We start from the raw sequence: 17,838 nt of genomic DNA, 5'->3' as shown, positions 1-17,838 counted from the left end.
AAAATGATATGATATGACCTGCATGAAAAAGCACGAATCAAATACGACTCACTGTCGCCGCATATTATGCAGAGTGGGCTTGGTGCGTGGGAATCTCCCTTTGAGATAAATCCGTATTTTAAGTAGGACACCTGATACTGTCGTTTAAATGTAGCCTTCTTTTTCTTGGAAGTCGTCGGCTCCTCTTCTGTCTCATGGTTGGGCCTTTTCCCCTTCCCAAACAAACTTTCCAAAGATGTTTGGGGGTTTTTCTCCTCATTTTGCTAGCTCCTGGCTTTCATTTTAGCGGTAACCGATTACGTGACCAAGAAGCACGCCTTCACCTGCGTCAAGAGTGGCATACTGTAGACAGATGTAAGAGAGAATCCGGCAATTTTTCAAAATAAAACATATTTTAGATTCCCAAATAAATAAAACTGAAGTAATGCAAGTTATTTATTCTTTCTCTGCGGCTGCGTTCGCTGCTTTAAGGGACCAAAATATCAATATATATTTCTCAATTATGAAATAATTATTTAGTTATCGAAATGTGATTCTACCAGATGTCAGCCTCGAAAAAAAAAAAAAGCTAGATTGATTGGGTACTGCTGCACACAAGCCTTAGCCAATTAGCCTTTAAAAATGTTTTAAAAAAAAAAACTCTAGTATTTAACACACTTAACTTGACAGAATTCACACACGCACGAACATATCTGAGCTACAAGTCATTGAAACAACCCGGACATGATAAGGAAGTGCCAGCAGCTGATAAAACTGGAACTGCTCCAAAAAATAGATAAACAAAACGTTCAAAACTTCTGTGCCTCGTGTGATTAGCAGGGTGATCCAACCCTGTGACCTTTTGACAGCTAAAATAAATACAACGATCAAATCACAAAAAAAGAGGAAAAGAAATCCTAGTCATACATTTGGTGGAAAAGACTCCGTGTATTCCAGTTCCGGGCACGACAGCTCGACATTAGCCGGAGGCTCTTTGGACGTTGATGAGTTGAGCCGAGAAGCCTTCGAAGTTCTTTGGGTGAGTCTACAAATGGAGACGTAGCAAAAGTGCACCACGCCGGGAGAGAGCAGGATGAAGACCCAGGGGTCAATGATGGAGTTGACCGAGATGAAACGGAGGGCAATCAGGTCCAAGGGGTGGGACTCGCTGCGTACCCCAACCGAATTGATGTACACGCGAATCTGGAACGACAAAGAAATGAGGGTCTTGCATCAGCTTGGCTCGACATCCGATTTTTTTGACGACGTATTTCGATGGACACATTATTGCGCCGTGATAAATCGATGGCGGAAGGTTCAACAAAACCCGTTGCCATCCATGAAACGGAATGATAATTTTGCCTTTTGAATTTATGAAGAGATTGTCACTGACGACGCTGATGACGACGTGAATGAATACATTTGTGAATTCATTGGGGAAAGATGATTATTATTTCAGTGTATATGCCTTTTTGGGGGGATTTTCTTTCGTCCTGAGAATTTTCATTTTGCAAGTGCAAAGGTCTGTTTTTACAATAACTGACATGTAATTATAAATATGAGATTACAATCACAGGTCATAATTTTTATGTATTATAAAGTGTTGTATTTTTCAGTATGTGATATGTATTTTTTGGTATGACTAAATTATTAAAAATATCAAAGATGTGACCTTCCTAAATTAAAAGTGCATATTTTTGAGGGGAAAAGAATGATTTCCTCGATTTCTACTCATTCGTATTAGTCCCCCCGCCCCCACACACACACACACACCTTTCCTTTGTGTCCACGCAATCGCAAATCAAACATGACAAACCAAGAAGAGGAAGAGCAGTGGCAAATCTGACAAAAAAGGCTATTTCGTGGCACAGCTATGGGTGGGGTGGGAAGCTTGCTGGTGGGTCGGTGAGGTTTGTGGGCATTTGTCAGTCACACACAGGGTTTCATGATCGAGGGTAGAAGGTGATCTTGAAGTGCTCACTTCACAGCGGCCAACTTTACATCATCCACAAGTGGAGATCTTGCAGTTCCTTCTCAACTTACTTGCTTACATGCTTCGCCATGCAGACTCTCCTGCACTGAATTAAAAGCAAACGAGACGAGACCGGGAAGCTGGGCCACTGTGCTCACTCCCATGACGGCGCAAATGTCCGTTTCTAACAGCGCAAAGAAAGAAAACTCCACCCATGTGCACACTTAGACCAGCCTCTGTCTTGCTGTTTACAGAGTTTCCTATTTTTGGCAGGAGAGGAAAACGTGTGATTGCACAGACTAAAAATTTGACCAAGACACCTTTTTTTTTTTTTTTTTGTTCCAATAGAGCTCCCACTGAAGTGTGAATTCACAGTAGTGAAGTGCCAGACAACCATTCACACATTTTCACTGAGAGGGAACTAAACCCTGGCTCAGACGAGCGAACCACTACATCAAGGGTGCCCATAAAGGATCGCATGAGCTACCAGTACGTCGCCAATGGAGCGTCAGTAGCGCTCATGGCATGAACTCAATCACTGCCAGCCCTTCCAGTTTTATGCTATTGACACAGCTGCCCGCCATCGGCAATGAATGAGTTACAACCCCCCACCCCCCCAAAAAAAAGTACACTCCAGTCTACGTTTGTTGTGAAATTTGTCACTTGATTGACATACCGCGTCCCCAGACATAAGCCTGTTGCATACCTCGCCGATACGGGTTCACGCAGTTATGCAAGCTCGGCCAATATAGAGTGTAAATGGAACGTATATTTCAAATAAATAAAGTAGGTCGATCATTTGGACTACCGTACTTTACGCACTTAAAAGGCGCACCTAAAAGCCTTCCATTTTCTTAAAAGCTCACAGCGCGCCTTAAAATCCGATGTGCCTTGTGTATGGGCATTACGGTAATATGTCGACCCCCGAAATGGCTCCTTGCTCGAGACATGCTGACAACGCAGAGTTCAAACTTAAGGCGATCGGTTTCGCAGTTGAACACGGAAATCGAGCCGCGGCAAGAGAGTTCAACGTTAACGAGTCAATGTTATAACTTGCTGTTGGTTTAGTGAACTGTATCGCTGCTTTATTCAATACGTTTTACTGACATCTGATCATTCTGTTGGCGTTTCCTTGAGCGTAGCTCCATCTAGTGGATGCATTGTAGATTGCGTCTTATAATGCGGTGCGTCCAATTTATGAAAAAAACTATAAAATAGGCCATTCATTGAAGGTGCTCCTCATAATCCAGTGCATATTTTAGTGTGGAAAATACGGTACTTCATTTTCAAAGTAGCTCGCACGCTGACAAATTGCGGGCGCCCCTTGCACTACACGGTCAGTGACTCACAACCCAAAGCATTTCATTTCAATCGTCTGGACCTCAGAAAAGGTGCCCGAAAGTTCATCACTTATTCATTCAAAACCGGCGTGAACCAAACCAAACCTGCTTGATGGAAAATAACATCCAAGTGAATGTGTACTTTGAACAATAAAACAACTTTCTCAAGGGGCATACCGTGTATATGCGCAGGTCACCGTGAGGTATTGTATTATGAAGCTGCACACTTAATGACAGATACATAATCAGTGGCATTGTGTAATAACGCCCGAGGGTGTCTGGACCAAACTCCTTCGATTATCAGGTGAATACAATCCATGGAAGCCGTGACGAGTTCACAGGTTTTGAAATTGCTGCCGCTGATCTCTCCGGGGGGAGTTGCAGGGGAACAATGGTCAGCAACTTTTAGTCAGCGAACAATACTTTGTCCTCATTCCATTCGCGCACAAAACCCTTTCTATCCAGGCTAATAGAGAAACATAGATCGAGGGTCACCAATGTGGTGCCCGTGGGCACCAGGTAGCCCCAAGGACCACATGAGTAGCCCAGCGGGCCTGTTCTAAAAAACAAACACTCAACCAGTGATGAGACACTGCGATTTGCTCGGAAAGTTGCAGAAGCGATCAACGTGAAAATGTAAACAATGGCAGAAATGGATAGAAATAAATGATTGTGACACTTCAAGCACCTGTAACTTTTGAGTAATTGACCTGTCTTGTGGAATTGTGCTTCAAATTAAGAACTTTATGGTGACCGGGTGGTTGGTTAAGCATTTCGCGGTCAATATTCCCGAAAAAAATTTAATTTTTAACCTGATTAAGTCAATGAGTGCAACCATGAACTCCAATTAACTCCAGTGATCTGCAATGAAAGATAGTTTTACTCCTGTACTATTGTGTGTACTTGTTTCCCCAAGTTGGAAGGTTACGAAAAAAAAAAAAAAAAGAATAAATAAATAAATTTTAAAAAGTTCACATTTTTGTGAAAACTTTCAGTGCAACCGAACAATAGTAGAAATGAACAAAAATTGTAGTACCCGATGAAAAACATCTTGGCCTTTTTTTTTTTTAAGACAAAGCAGCACTGAAAACAATTGCAAAGTGTCCGGTAGATTTTGACGAATGCAGAGTACGACAAGACTCGATTTTGTTAATTCTGATCTCATTCCGATGTATTATTTTCTTTTTCCAATCAGCATTTTCTCTCTGCTAATATGCTAAAAAAATCATCTTCATAAATAACTGGTGGCCCATAAAATGCACACCCCAGTTTTGAGATTGGCTGAAAAAGGGCAATCTGATCCTGTGGGATCAGACTCACCTGCAGTATCGTATTGCTGCAGCCATCAGAGTCCAGAAAAAGCTCCTGATAAATTATACATTTCCACTCGTGTGCCATATTGTGTTGAAATGTCACTGCAATGTCTGTCTGGGTCGCTCTTTATGAACGATTCAGTCACTTTCAATAGGAGCTCTGAATAAAAGTTTCCTGGAATCTTCCAATTCGGGGCCACAATCGGCCGAAATACAGGAGAGATGTGAAGAGTAGCTGGGCAGATACAGTTAGCAGGCATAGTCAGAAATTTTGTGTGTGTGTGTGTGTGTGTGTGTGTGTGTGTGCGTGCGTGCGTGCGTGCGTGCGTGCGTGCGCGTACGCGCGTGCGTGCGTGCGTGTGTGTGTGTGTGCGTGTCCATCCATCCATCCGAGCCGCTTTATTCAAACAAGGGTCACAGGGGGTGCCGGAGCCTATCCCAGTCGTCTTCGGGCAGTAGGCGGGGGACACCCTGAACTGTTCGCCAGCCAATCGCAGGGCACACAGAGATGAACAACCATCCACGCTCACACCTTGGGACAATTTCAAGTGTTCAATCAGCCTGCCATACATGTTTTTGGAATGTGGGAGGAAACCGTATTACTAGGAGAAAACCCATGCAGGCCCGGGCAGAACATGCAAACTCCACACAGGGGGGCTGGAGCCGGGATCGAACCCACAACCTCTGCACTGTGAAGTTGACGCGCAAATCACTGGACTACCGGGCCGCCCCGCACACACATATAAAAGGATATAACTACTACTTTTTACTCTTACTTCTGTCATTTCCTACAGCACTCCTACTTGAGTCCATTTTGTGGCTACTCTACGGACCTGACATTGTTTTTTACGGCGCAAGCAAGCGTGCCTGTTGCTCTGCTCTTACCACAAGGGGCAGCGTGCAGATGATGAAGATGATGGTCATGAAGACCAGTAGGATGAGATGGTCCACCTCCTCCACCATGGGTATGGGCCTGCGCTCGCTGTTGCAGTGTGCGCTCGCCGTGACGGAGCCTCCGTTCCTCCTCCGGCGCTGGTACATGCGCAACAACTGGTAACCCACAAAGGCGTTGCACGCCACTATGGCCAGCACCAGTACTAACATCACCGTGGCGTACAGGTTGGCGTAGACCCGGTCTTTCTTCCCCTCTGGATTCATGTCAATGAAGCACCAAGTGCCGGGGCAATATTGCACATATTTCCCAAATCCCACAAAAGGGAGGAGACAGAATAGTATGGAGACCAAAAACACCACGGGAATTGTGAAGTAGGCTAATTTTTTGGTGACGTGCCGAGTGTACAGGTAGGGGTAGCCGATCGCCAGGCATCTTTCCAGAGCCATCATGAGGAGAAGAGACATGGTCGCCAAGCTGAAGAAGGTCATGCTGAATCCAAAGTAGGCGCACACCCCGTGAGTGTCGGGTGACATTCCCTCCAAGGTGATGTTGCGCGAGTACGACAGCTGGACAAGCGGACTGACCAGACAGGTCCCGCCCAAGTCCGTGACCACCAACGACGTGATGAGGACGTGGAAGAGCGCGCGTCGCCGACTGTCCGCGGCCTTCGCGTCCCGCCGGCGCCGGATCTCCAAGATCACCAGGGCGGCCACGTTGCCCAGGAGGCCCGCGGCGAACATGACGGCGCTGATTACGGGACTCTTCCTGGAATCGACGTGGTGCTTGCTGTGGCAGGGGTCGGGTAACTCCATTCCGTTTGAAAACTGCGCCACCGTCGTCCCGAAATATGTCTCTCCCCTTCCGAAATGGTGTCGACAACATTTCACTTAGTCGTCGCGAGCAGCCATCCTGTCTGAACACAAATTTGACCTCGTGAGCAAGATAGGACCCAGACGTGATGTCACATTTATCTCTGACAGTGCCAAGGCAAGTTACGACTCGAGTTGCACTCACTAGAGCAGCGTTTCCCAACCTTTTAGAAAATATCTCAAGGCACATCACCACACAAAAATGTCACCCAAAATGAAGAGACTTAGCCCAAAAAATTAGGGAAAGCAAAATGGTGAAAAACAGTTTCTCACGACAATTTGGCACCACCTACACTTTTCTGCCTTCCCACATGTTTTCAGCAATTACTTTCTGACATTTGTCACGTACTAAGAAACAAATCTGTGATTTCAATTTTCAGAGTATTTTATGATGACAACAGTTGGATTAAATGGCTAAATCTAGTTTTCAATTAGAAAAACGGATTCTGAATTCAAATAAGGCAGAGGTCAACTAGCTTCTTTAAATCATGTTTTTGACGATCACAAAGCGTTTGCATGGCACTGTTCTCGATAAAGGTCATGAAATGACCGAATCGAGCGCGAGATGGATAAATGCATTCTAAATGCAAAAAAAAAAAAAAAAACACTTGACCCTCATGACATTGTTAATCCGTTTTATGTTTTGTTCACAAACCACTTCATCAGAACTACACTTTTCGCCGAACCTGTTTGATGCTTGTCTAAATCGATCAAGACCTTTCATTTCAAATCACAATATTCGACACAAAATAAATATCAACAGCAACAATAAAAATGTACGTATACATGCGGCGAAAACACCGCGGCGGCAAGATAACAAACAATGCCTTTCGCATGTTGAAAATTAGGAACGGCGGGAAAACCAAAAATCAACGCAACACCCCCACGAAATGAACTTAAAAATCACTCCGAACAGAAAATCGCATCAACTCTCGCCTCCGTGTGAACACATTTGATGTGTTTTCCATTCATCCCACTGTGAGCCTTTTGTTTGACTCGTTCCATTTGAGCACAGGTGGGGCACTCGATGGACGCAGAACCGAGACGTGCTCCTCTGCCCTTTTGACGGTCGACGGACGCCAGACAGCCTGGAGCTCCGATAAAAGCTGTCTGTCTCCAAAGAAATAAAGGTGCTTGCTCAACCGAGAAGCCTTTCTCCGAGAACGCAACATTGTACACGATTTGGGGATCTTTCGAGGTTCGTTATTGGTTCTCTAGAAAGGTATAGTCAGTGTAAGAACCATTCGGTTCAAATTTGGTGCTATATTCTTCATTTTTGTCTGTTTCCCAACAAATTAAGACATCCAAAATGACACACGTCGCTCCAAATTGTGTCTTTCCAATTGCAAATGTGTCCAATAGTTTATCCAAACAGCGAGACTGGAGTTACTGTATATTTTACGCCACTACATGCGAGGACACTTATTTTTACCTTCAAAAAAACGAGTTCAAAACAATTGATCAAATGTCTGTCCAGTTGAGTGGCACTGTGCTTAAGTGCGCAAAATGTCCCGAAGTGTGATGGGCGAATATACGCAATCAAATGTGAAATGCTGACTTAGAATATATAATTACAAGAACGAGTTGTAGCGAGTAAGATGTTATTATTATTATTTTTTTATTCCTTCCATGCAAGTCGCGTCAAATGAGTGACAAGTACCCAACCAAAACAGCATCCAAATTTAACAACAACAAAGTTCTCACCTATCGCACGGGATTGATCCTCTTCGTCATGTTTCCAGTCCTCGGTGTGTGTGGGGGGTGAAAACGTATCTCCAAGATCCGAGCGCGCATGAAGATGCAGAGTAATGGGGAAGCAACTGACAGAAGCGGACCCGGGCGAGTTGGAGCGCTGCGGTGGCGTCACGCGATTTGTCCACGCCCACCGCTGCAAAAGCTGCACAGCTTGAAAAGTGAAGGCTGCACAATAAAAGTCAAACCGCAACAGACGGGATTGTAGTCATTGGACTTCCAAAAAAGTGACAGCGGCCACAGACATTTCTGGAAAACAACACAATGACAAGCGATTGTTTTCAACAATTCTATTTTGAGTGTCAATTGATAAATATAGCCTCCATAATACTGTATACTGTATGGTGATACAGAGATACACTTGTATCAATCAGAGGCGGCAAAATGTTCACACTCTTGGGCAAATGTACAGATAAATGCATACCTGGAAAAAGTAGTAGCACTGATCTCACTCCTTTCTTTTGGTAAAAGTAAAAAAAAAAAAAGAAAAGCAGGGAAAATAAAGGGGGGAAAAAGAAAAGAGACACCCTGGAATGTACTGAAACGTTTTTTCTTTTACTGTGAATTAGACACAACACCTGTTTTTCATTTTTTTCAGTGACGGTTAAAAAAAGTGTACTCTGACAAATTCAGGAGTTGACAGTACAGATTTCTGTGTTCAAAAGTGGGGAGTAAAAGTATAAAGTAATCGGAAAAATAGACACTTAAATTACATCTAATTTAGTGGTAGCATTGAGGAAAAATTGCAGTTCTTTGAATATAATCCAAACCAAAAAACAAACATGCACACGGTAAGTCATGAATATATTCTAATGATGCTCCAGTAATATTTGCACAGTTAGTACAAAACGGCAAGTACACGGTGTCCCAATTGTTGCCGTGCACTTCCTTTTTTCGACTCCGGGTTTCATTTGGGCAAATGTGAGGAAATCCGCATTTGAGAGTTTATTTTGCAGTTTTTGCAAGTACAGTATCACATTCATTCCTTTTGCCCATGGCTCGCCATTTGGCCTTTGATCAACGTTGCAAGATTTAGTGGTTTTTAACCTGGGTTCGATCGAACCCTAGGGGTTCGGTGAATAGGTCTCAGGGATTCGACGAAACTTCTGCCATGGAGGATAAGGCACACCCGACTCAACGTGTCAACACACGCCCGCTTGTCCATCGCTGGCTGCAGATGATCACATGACATGGCTTGTCCAATCAGTGCTGCGGGAAATTTAGCTCACTCAGTCGTCAGTGTGACTGTCGTGATCGTCCGTCATACCATGAAAAAATATATATACTTATGCCATGTAATTTTATTTACTGTTTTCTGTTTTTAATAAATGTATTTTTTAATGTCTTGAATTTGGAAAAAAAATAAAATCATATTTTTATTTTTCACTAATGAAGGGTTCGGCGAACGTGCATATGAACTGGTTGGGTTCGGTACCGCTAACGAGGTTAACAAGCACTGCTCTAAAATGACGACAGTTGGCTTCGTCGGCAGCACTGCCAGTGGCTGATGGCGGCTAACATTTGCTGACTGAACGTTTTCAGTGATGAAGTAGGAACGCTCCGCTTGTTTGTTTCGTGTCTTAAAAAGTCTTCTTTTTTTTTTTGTAATTGACATGTTTATACTGTATTGCGTGTTCATGTTTATACATCTCGAAATGTTCATATATCGTATTATACCGTACATAGTAGTTGGCGGCCATTTTATTGGAAACGTTTACGACGAACGACCGTTGTAACGTACGGATTCGTGATGTCCGTCGACGTACGTTCTCACGAGGTTCGACGACAGGTATTTAGCTTTACGCGAAAGCCTGCCCCAGGACTTCGGTGTTTCCATCAGTGATGGTCGGAGTCGACCTTTTGCTGCCTTTGTTTGTCGAAAACCACATCCTGTTTTGAGAAGGTTACCATGAAACAAGGACGTTGTGCGACGCTTTAGGGCAGCGTGACGGCCATGAAGCTGATTCAAGCATGATGCATTTGGGACAACTTATAGTTTAAAGTGATAGATCATGTTTTTAATGCAAATCACTATGATCGAATACACCCAGTATGTGCAGTGTATGAAACTGTTGGCATGCATATGATGCATGCATCATATTTCATACTTGAAACTTGAAAGAAACTCAGACATTAAAGTGCTGGTCTCGTCAAATTCTGAAGTAACAATTAAAAAAGCCATCAAGTCTGTCCCTGGTTACACAAAAGATAAACTGGTTTACATTTTACTGGTCCAAACCTAAAACCAATGTGCCAAACTGGAATTTTTAGCCCGTGATGCAAACAGATTTGACAGTCCTGCTCTATGCAATTATCATATACAGGATTGCCCGCCCCCCCCAATCCCACAACCCCCGAAATCCGATTTATTGATGTAGTGCACATGTGCTGCGATTTGCAACTGATCCACCCTTGAGCCTGCACTAATCCACGTGAATCCAACTCAAGAGTGCAGTGCCCTTTGCTCTTTGTGTACGCTCTCCACTTATTGATTAACGCCTGAATCTGTGAGTCCCCTGCTTGTCAACAGCTTATTGTTGTGGCGGAAGCATGGCAGGTGCTTAAAGAGCTGGCAAATGCCACCTTCATAGATTCGACACCGCACACGCACGCACGCAGATTTTCCCAGAAATGACTGCAAGCAGTGTCCCAATAATGACCGAAATGCATCATTTCTGTGCATTTGTTTCCGTGTGCACACTAATGGCCCCCTTTGAATTATTGATGAGTTTATTGGATTTTTCTGTGGGTATCCTATCCCACAAATGCAAGCTGAGGTCAGCAGCGTTAGATATTTATTGCAGTCACGATCATTAATTACAGGATAGAGGATTTTGCATCGCGCAGTGCAGTACAAACACTGTTAATGTTTTTCAGTATTTTTTTCAGTGCTTAATAATCATTTTTACTTTTTGCTGACATTTCAAAGGACTTAACTTTCGTAAAGTAGTTGAACTCGTGCTTCTACTTTGACCAAAGTCTTTTTGTTTGTTTTTGGTTTTTGTGTTGTTGCTCTTTCTGTTCCTTTTTTTTTGGCCAAAATATCTGCACTTCTGCAGTGTGCGTGTTTTTGCCACCTCTGGAATAGTGCTGAAGTTATTGATTGAATCTTAAAGTGTCGGATGACCGTGGGAAAAACTCATGCAATCACCCAATTTTAAACTAACACCAACATGACAGTGGAGTACAATACTTTGGCCCATTCTAGTGGCATGCAAAAAGCATGCCTGGCCAAGTACGATTCAGACAATTTTCCTATACTGAAGCCCAGTGTAAATGTTCAAATTGTGCCCAATGTTCCAGTGACTTGCAATATTATTTTCATTAACACTTAGAACTACTATGCCACTGTATGTTAATTTTAGTCTTTAATGGTGGTACTTGGAGCGTTTGTTTGTTTTTTTAAAGATGGTACCTAGTACGTTGTGTACAAGAGAATGATTGCACTAGAGCAGGGGTCCCCAACCGCCGGGCCGCGGACCGGTACCGGTCCGCAGGGCATTTGGTACCGGGCCGCACAGGAAGAACTTGCCTTTTTTCCGTTTTATTAATTTCGGAATGCGAAATATGTTTTATTTTGAAAAATTACCGGATTCTCTGTTACATCCGTCTGTGTCACGCCTGACTCACGTCAAGGCACACTTCTCGGTCAGGTGACCGATGACGCTCATAAACAAAACGCTGAAGCCTGCAAAATTTGTAAAAAAGCTGCTTGGAGATCGCAAATGACGGCGGCCTTAAAAGTACGTTCGAAACAACTGGATCAAAGTTATGGCTGAATACTCTGAGATCGCCACAATAGCACTGTTGCTATTTCCGACATCCTACCTGTGTGAGGTGGGGAGTTTCTGCAACAACAGCGACTAAAACAAAATTACAAAGTAGACTGGACATAAACCACACACTTGAGGTGTCATTGTCTCCTATTACCCCGAGATGGGACTGTCTGATTGCAGAAAATCAAGCTCTGGGCTGTGGTGAGTCGTCATTTTCATGCACTTTGAATTTGCGTTGTATCGTATTTTGAAGGCATTAAACATTACCAGAGCGATAAGAGTGTTGCGACCAGATTAGACGCTCCTTGTGTTTATTATTATATTTCGAAAACAAAACAGTTTTCATGCAGCTCATACCATATTATTTTGTTGTATTAATCCGCCACACCTTAAATGCCGGTCCCTGAAAATATTGTCTGACTTAAACCGGTCCGTGGGGCAAAAAAGGTTGGGGACCCCTGCACTAGAGGTGTGTGGGCCCCCTCTAGTGGTATGCAAACGAATCACTGCCTAAGTACAGTTTCAACGTTTACCTTCAACACATTTGCATTTATATTAAAGAGTGGATTGTTTTGAAACATTTCCTGACACGTTTGATTGAACTTACGTACAATATATTTGAACTGAAGTATAGTTTTTTTTAAATATTCCTACATAGAAGTATAGTTTTGATGCCCAAACAGTATATTCTCACAGTAGTTTATAATTTTAAATACTTTTGTACACACAATTCTTACCATGAAAATATGTAATGTACTTTTACAGACGCTAGATGGCAACCTACGCCAAGTCTGTCAGAATGGCATTCATCGCGCAGTATTGACACACACCGCATGAATTGTGTTCTCATAAGAAGGTTTTAGCACACAGTAATGCAAGGTCCTTGAATTCATGCTTGGACTTTTTTTTTTGGGGGGGGGGCGGCATCAATTCTATTTTCGGTCCCTGCCTCATGCATCGTGGCTCCTGATATCTTTTGACAGGAGACCCCTGATTTCGTCTTCTCTGATCCTAATGTGTCTGTTTTTGGAATGCGTGAAGAGGCGACCCACGCGAGCACGCCAAGAACAAGAGAACTCCACACACCAAGACTGGAGCCAAGATTCGAACTTCAAACCACACAACTGTGAGGCTGACGTACCAGCCACACAACACAAATGATGCAGTAACACATGTAGACAGACAATATAACAATACGCCCATGCATATGTTCTTTATCCCCTGAGAGAAACAGCAAATATTACTGCAGATACAGAACAGAATAATTGATTTCATTCATTTCCTTGGGGAAATCTGATTCAAGATTAAATTAAACCTGTATCTCAAGGCACCACTGTACTTGAAATCTACTTTTAGATTTCATAAATACAGTAACCGCCCCACATCCCCACCCCTCCATGGTTTGTTCAAGGTTCACAGTACTGTACCACAATGTCACCGATTTTTTTTTGTGCAGTTAATAATGCTAGTTTACATTGGGTGTAATTCCAACATCAACCACTAGATGACAGTGAACTCGTTGAGTTTGAGTATTTTGAAAGAACAAAAATGAAATAGGAAGTGTTTCAACAGAGCCTAGTTTCTTGTTGTCAACTATTGAATGAGATCTCATGTCATCCTGCTTTTTCTGCCGACAGAATGTGACGGCTCGAGTTTCATTCCATAATGATTGCTGATTTATAATGATTATTGATGTATCTTGTGTGATGATAAGTTTGTTAGTTTGGAAATAACAGTATTTATTCACCCTAAACATGGGGGAGACCGCTACCAGTGTTTGTGCAGCATTTTTGTGTTGTCCATCGCTCTTGCGCTTCCTCAATATGTCTTATGTACTAAAATGTGTTTGCCGAAGACAACAGGGATGCGCTCCAGCACTCCAGCGACTCTCGTGAGGAGGAGAAACGGTTCCGGAAAGGTATGGATGGATGGATTATTTTGAAAATGTGTTTCAAGACCTTGAAGAAAATGTAAGTTGCTGTAAAGGCCATTAAAAAAACAAAAACATGCCTACTGTATATCACTCGATTTCACTCATTGCGGGGGTGGTTTGGAATTTAACCCCCACGATGGAGAGGGGAATTCTGTTTAAAAGTCGCATAAATATTAAATTTATATCTCGGGACTTTTATTTATGTCAAGAGAATCCAAGCACTCCCTGAGGAATATGAAAATGAAGGAATGTGTGATTTGTGCGACGAAGGCGATCGCGTCCAAGTGTGTAAAAATAATTCACGGTTTCGTAGTTGCGAAACCGATAAAAGTTGCATCTGGATTAAAAATGCTCTATTTGTTTTGTCTTAATTTGAGACAGATGTTGCTTCCACCGCTGTCGCCACCCACACTACCCCCCCAACACCACCCCCATATGCCCCACCAGCATCCCCTTAACTCCTCCCTCCCTCTCACTGAGTATTAGCGCCTCTGCTGAGTGGAGTTGTGGAGTTCTTCTTCTCTCTTTGCTCCCCGTGAGTCCAGCTGTCCCCTTGCTGCAGCTCCTTCTCCGGCCCTTCTGCAATGGAGAGAGGGCAAATGGTGACTGTTTACCTTCTGGGCCTGTGCTGCAGCATGTGCGCGGTTGCGGCCATCCCGAGGGCCCAAATGTTCCCCTATGGCATGTTAAGTGGAGATTCACTTTTGGAAGAAGGAGACGATGAAACCTCCAAAGTCATCTCTCTGCCTAAACCCTTCTACTTCTACGACACCCCCTTCTATCAGCTTTATGTAAGTACATTTGTATGCCTTGACTTTTTTTTTTTGTCTTTGCCCCCCTTCTCCCCCTACTACTGCAGCAGAATCCAAGTTCTCTCACTCGGAAGAGTGAACATCTCTGTTTTCTCATGTAGCATGTAATTATTTTCTTTATTTAACATGTACATGCAGCGGTTGAACGAGGCCGGGACTTGAGTTTTTCCATTCAGTGACCAGTAAAGGGAGCAGAGTAAACACATCGCAAATGACTCTTGCTGGGTTTATGTTCTTGTTTTATTTATTTTATATGACAATTGATTCATCTGTTGACTATATCATCTCACGGTGGTCTCAGTAAAAGCCTAGTTAATGCTGGGGAGGGTAAATGGGATCCTTACTGGACCACGTGAGGCCATTAGATTTGTGCAGGTGTTGCGTTTTGGTTTTGTGGATTAAATGTTGGTGGGGGGGGGGGTCCTAATCTACAAAGTAAAGCAGCAATACAAATGCAATGAATGTTTCGAAAACTGAAGTAAACAGGTGAGTGAACTATTAATTGAGGTATAGCGTTTGGGGAAATATACCATGCTCATCATTCGCAGTGGATATCAAAAGTCTACACACCCCTGTTCAAATGACAGGGTTTTGTGATTTTAAAAAAACTGATCATTTTTCCCTCCACCATTAGTGGTCTACAACTTGTACAACTCTTGATTTTTTTTTTTTTTTTTTTTTTTTACAATATATTATCAAGAGTGTAACTCAAACAACTAAAATAATGTGGTTGCACAAGTATGCACACCCTCTTCGAACCAGGTATGTGGTTGGGTTCAGAATTAACCAATCACATGTACAGTAACATTAAATAGGAGTTAAAATACACCTGCCACAATTTAAAGCGCCTGAAATTAACCCCCAAATAAAGCTGAGGTGTTTTGGCTTTGTCGCAGATGCCTGAACGTTTTGTGCTCATATTGACAACTATTTTGAACTGATCATATTTCCCTCCATCTTGACTCGTTCCCTCTGAAAAAGACAAAAAAAAAAAAAACATTCAAAGGCATATTGTTGTCATCATCATGGTTCACTGTCGATATGGTGTTCTATTACTAGTAATGAGCAGTGATGTGTTTGCGCCAAACATACCTGCCAAAATGCCCCAAAAAAATCAACCTTGGTTTAATCGGATGATGTGAAAATGTGTTTTGCTAAAATTGTGTGGCGGGAATTATGAACAATTTGAAATAGCAGGCATTATTCGCATAAAAACTTCAAGCATCTGCTAGAAAAAAAAAAGGGCAGGAAAAGCCTACTAGAACATCTGAACTTTATTTTAAGGTCATCAGAGGTGCCCTAAATGGTGGCAAGTGTGCGACGACTCCCATTCAACAGAAGTTGAAATGTGATTGTTACATTTCGAATGCAGCCACATCCCAGTTGTGAGAGGGTGTGCACACTTGTGCAACCGCATTATCTCAGTTGTCTCTTGAAACGGTTTGTAAAAATTCAGTTCAGTTGTACAAGTTAGAGGCTGCAATATGATGGAAAAGGTGATGTTGGTCACCCTTTTTTTTATGCCACAAAAACCTGCCATTTGCACAGGGGTGTGTCGACTTTTTCTATCCACTGCACATGTCGGCAGCACCTCAGTGTGCAGTGAGATGGCTGATCCTCCTCGAGAATGTTGTTGGTGCATTGAAAAAGAACTTGGGTCGACTAAAAGGCTCGGTTGGGCGGGGTGCTCTTGTATCCACGGTTCAAAAATAACACCGCAACGATGACCTCTTTGTGACGTTGTCCAGGTGGCCACCAACGGGTTCATATCAGCTCAGGACTTGCCGATGGAGACGCAGTACGTGGACGACGGCTTCCCCACGGACTTCCCGGTGGTGGCGCCGTTTCTGGCTGACATGGACACCAGCGGAGGACGAGGACAGATTTTCTACAGGGTGACCGAGACGCCCAGCGTGCTCAACAGAGTGGCCCAGGTGCGTTGACTCAAGGAAAAGAGCAAAGCGTCGTTTGCACTTTGAAGGCTAATTGCTTTTAACCACGCGCTTGTTAGCATGCTGAGTAAGCGGCCGAGACATTTTTCTATTGGCCCATTGAACTTTTTTTTTTAGTTTGAACATATCCCCAAAGTACACATTTCCCATACAGCAGCAGCAGTCGGTCTTGCTACGAAATGTTCAGGCTTCTGCTAGGAAGCCAAATATATTCGGAAAAGCCCACAAGAACAGCTGAAGTTGACTTTAATCAGAGATGCTTTAAACCCTGACGGGTATTCAAGACAAGTATGAAGTGAGTGGTTCATTCTGAACACAGCCGCATCCTTGTAATGAAACGAAAAACAAGAATTGGATTGAGTTGTAAAGATTGGGCGGATCGTTAACGGAGGCAAAAAAAATGTCGACAAGATTTATCGGAGTCTCATTTTTGCATCTCACAAAAACCTGGCATATGAACAGGTGCGCATAGACTTTTCATTGCTATCCATACCCGTAGCCTTGTGTGCCGCACATATTTTATAGATTCTTTTCGAGCGGTTCCAGTTTGGACGTGGTTTCAATCCCCCCCCTCTCCACACATACTTTTCCCCAGTTTCACACCACAAACTGGTTTTGCATATGTTTAATATTTTGACGTTGTGTTCAGCCCGCAAATGGTAATTGCCTTCCCTGATCCGAAAAAGACCCTGAATGTTTTTCTGGCCGCGATTTTGGCCTTGTACAATGTAAATGAGTAAAACACTTGCCAACTGTATTCTTCTTTTTCTCTCTTCCCCCATCATCCACGCGGCAGGAAGTTCGCCGGGGTTTCCCGGATGCCGAATTCACACCCACCCACGCCGTAGTGGCAACATGGGAGAATGTGGCGGCATATGAGGAGCCCGCTCGAACCAGCGGGGGGACCTCCAACAAGGTAAGACGGCTCCGGACGACTTGCCCGCAAATGTACAGCGCCGAGTGAACAATTAGCCTGAATTCTTGGAGGTTTCGTGTATTCAGCCTCAGGGGTCTCCTTCATCTGCTAATCTCCCTCTTAACCTTTTCAAGTGGTCAGAGGTCATTTTACCGGGTCATCAAATTGTCCTCTGCCCCCTTTTCAATTTAGACAAAAACTATCCCAATCCCAAGATCTGTTGGTGACTCCTTCCTTTTTTTTTCTGTTTTCCCCATCATCGGTTACTACCGAAACCAATTGTCGACCTTTTGAATAAAATCTCATGAATCCCTTGACTGTGTATGCAG

At 43.3% G+C, this 17,838-nt stretch overlaps 2 protein-coding genes and 1 long non-coding RNA gene across 27 annotated transcripts in view; 2 read left to right on the top strand and 1 right to left on the bottom strand.

Moving 5' to 3' along the window:
- Positions 1-456: 456 nt before the first annotated feature.
- ptger2a (prostaglandin E receptor 2a (subtype EP2)) lies at positions 457-8,181 on the bottom strand. 2 transcript variants are annotated; one of them, XM_019860591.1, is made up of 3 exons: positions 8,073-8,181; positions 5,490-6,408; positions 457-1,182 (listed from the first exon to the last, which is right to left on the bottom strand). In XM_019860591.1, exons 2-3 carry the CDS (start codon positions 6,309-6,311, stop codon positions 901-903), a joined length of 1,104 nt encoding a protein of 367 aa, XP_019716150.1. In that variant the 5' UTR covers positions 6,312-6,408; positions 8,073-8,181; the 3' UTR covers positions 457-900. The 2 variants fall into 2 exon arrangements, with proteins under 2 accessions (XP_019716150.1, XP_019716149.1); XM_019860590.1 differs by having other exon boundaries at positions 5,490-6,412; positions 8,073-8,167.
- Positions 8,182-9,740: 1,559 nt separating this feature from the next.
- On the top strand, positions 9,741-13,590 carry LOC109510469 (uncharacterized). The gene is made up of 2 exons (XR_002167122.1): positions 9,741-9,909; positions 12,880-13,590. It is a non-coding gene; the product is annotated as an uncharacterized LOC109510469 (long non-coding RNA).
- A 726-nt stretch (positions 13,591-14,316) lies between these two features.
- The window catches only part of nid2a (nidogen 2a (osteonidogen)), a 48,502-nt gene continuing 44,980 nt past the window's right edge, over positions 14,317-17,838 (top strand). For 17 of the 24 annotated variants that reach the window (XM_019860640.1, XM_019860639.1, XM_019860658.1 and 14 more), the window contains exons 1-3: positions 14,319-14,620; positions 16,390-16,575; positions 17,390-17,509. In XM_019860640.1, coding sequence (XP_019716199.1) covers positions 14,414-14,620; positions 16,390-16,575; positions 17,390-17,509 — 513 coding nt within the window. In that variant the 5' untranslated portion in view covers positions 14,319-14,413. Of the gene's footprint in view, positions 14,621-16,389; positions 16,576-17,389; positions 17,510-17,838 lie in introns of all 24 variants that reach the window. The other 7 variants (XM_019860662.1, XM_019860664.1, XM_019860661.1 and 4 more) reach the window with 3 other exon arrangements.

This window comes from Hippocampus comes, unplaced genomic scaffold (assembly GCF_001891065.2).
Source record: "Hippocampus comes isolate QL1 unplaced genomic scaffold, H_comes_QL1_v1.1 scaffold56, whole genome shotgun sequence".
NCBI lineage: Eukaryota > Metazoa > Chordata > Actinopteri > Syngnathiformes > Syngnathidae > Hippocampus > Hippocampus comes.
The sequence above is the reverse complement of the archived record's forward strand: the minus strand, read 5'-3'. Positions and strand labels throughout refer to the sequence as shown.

What these genes read in the sequence shown, in the direction of transcription:
- ptger2a (XM_019860591.1), bottom strand. Translation starts at nt 6,311, where the DNA reads ATGGAGTTACCCGACCCCTGCCACAGCAAGCACCACGTCGATTCCAGG. An exon ending in TCTGCACGCTGCCCCTTGTG is followed by an intron (nt 1,183 to 5,489) that starts GTAAGAGCAGAG and finishes TTGTCGTTCCAG; the next exon opens with ATTCGCGTGTACATCAATTC.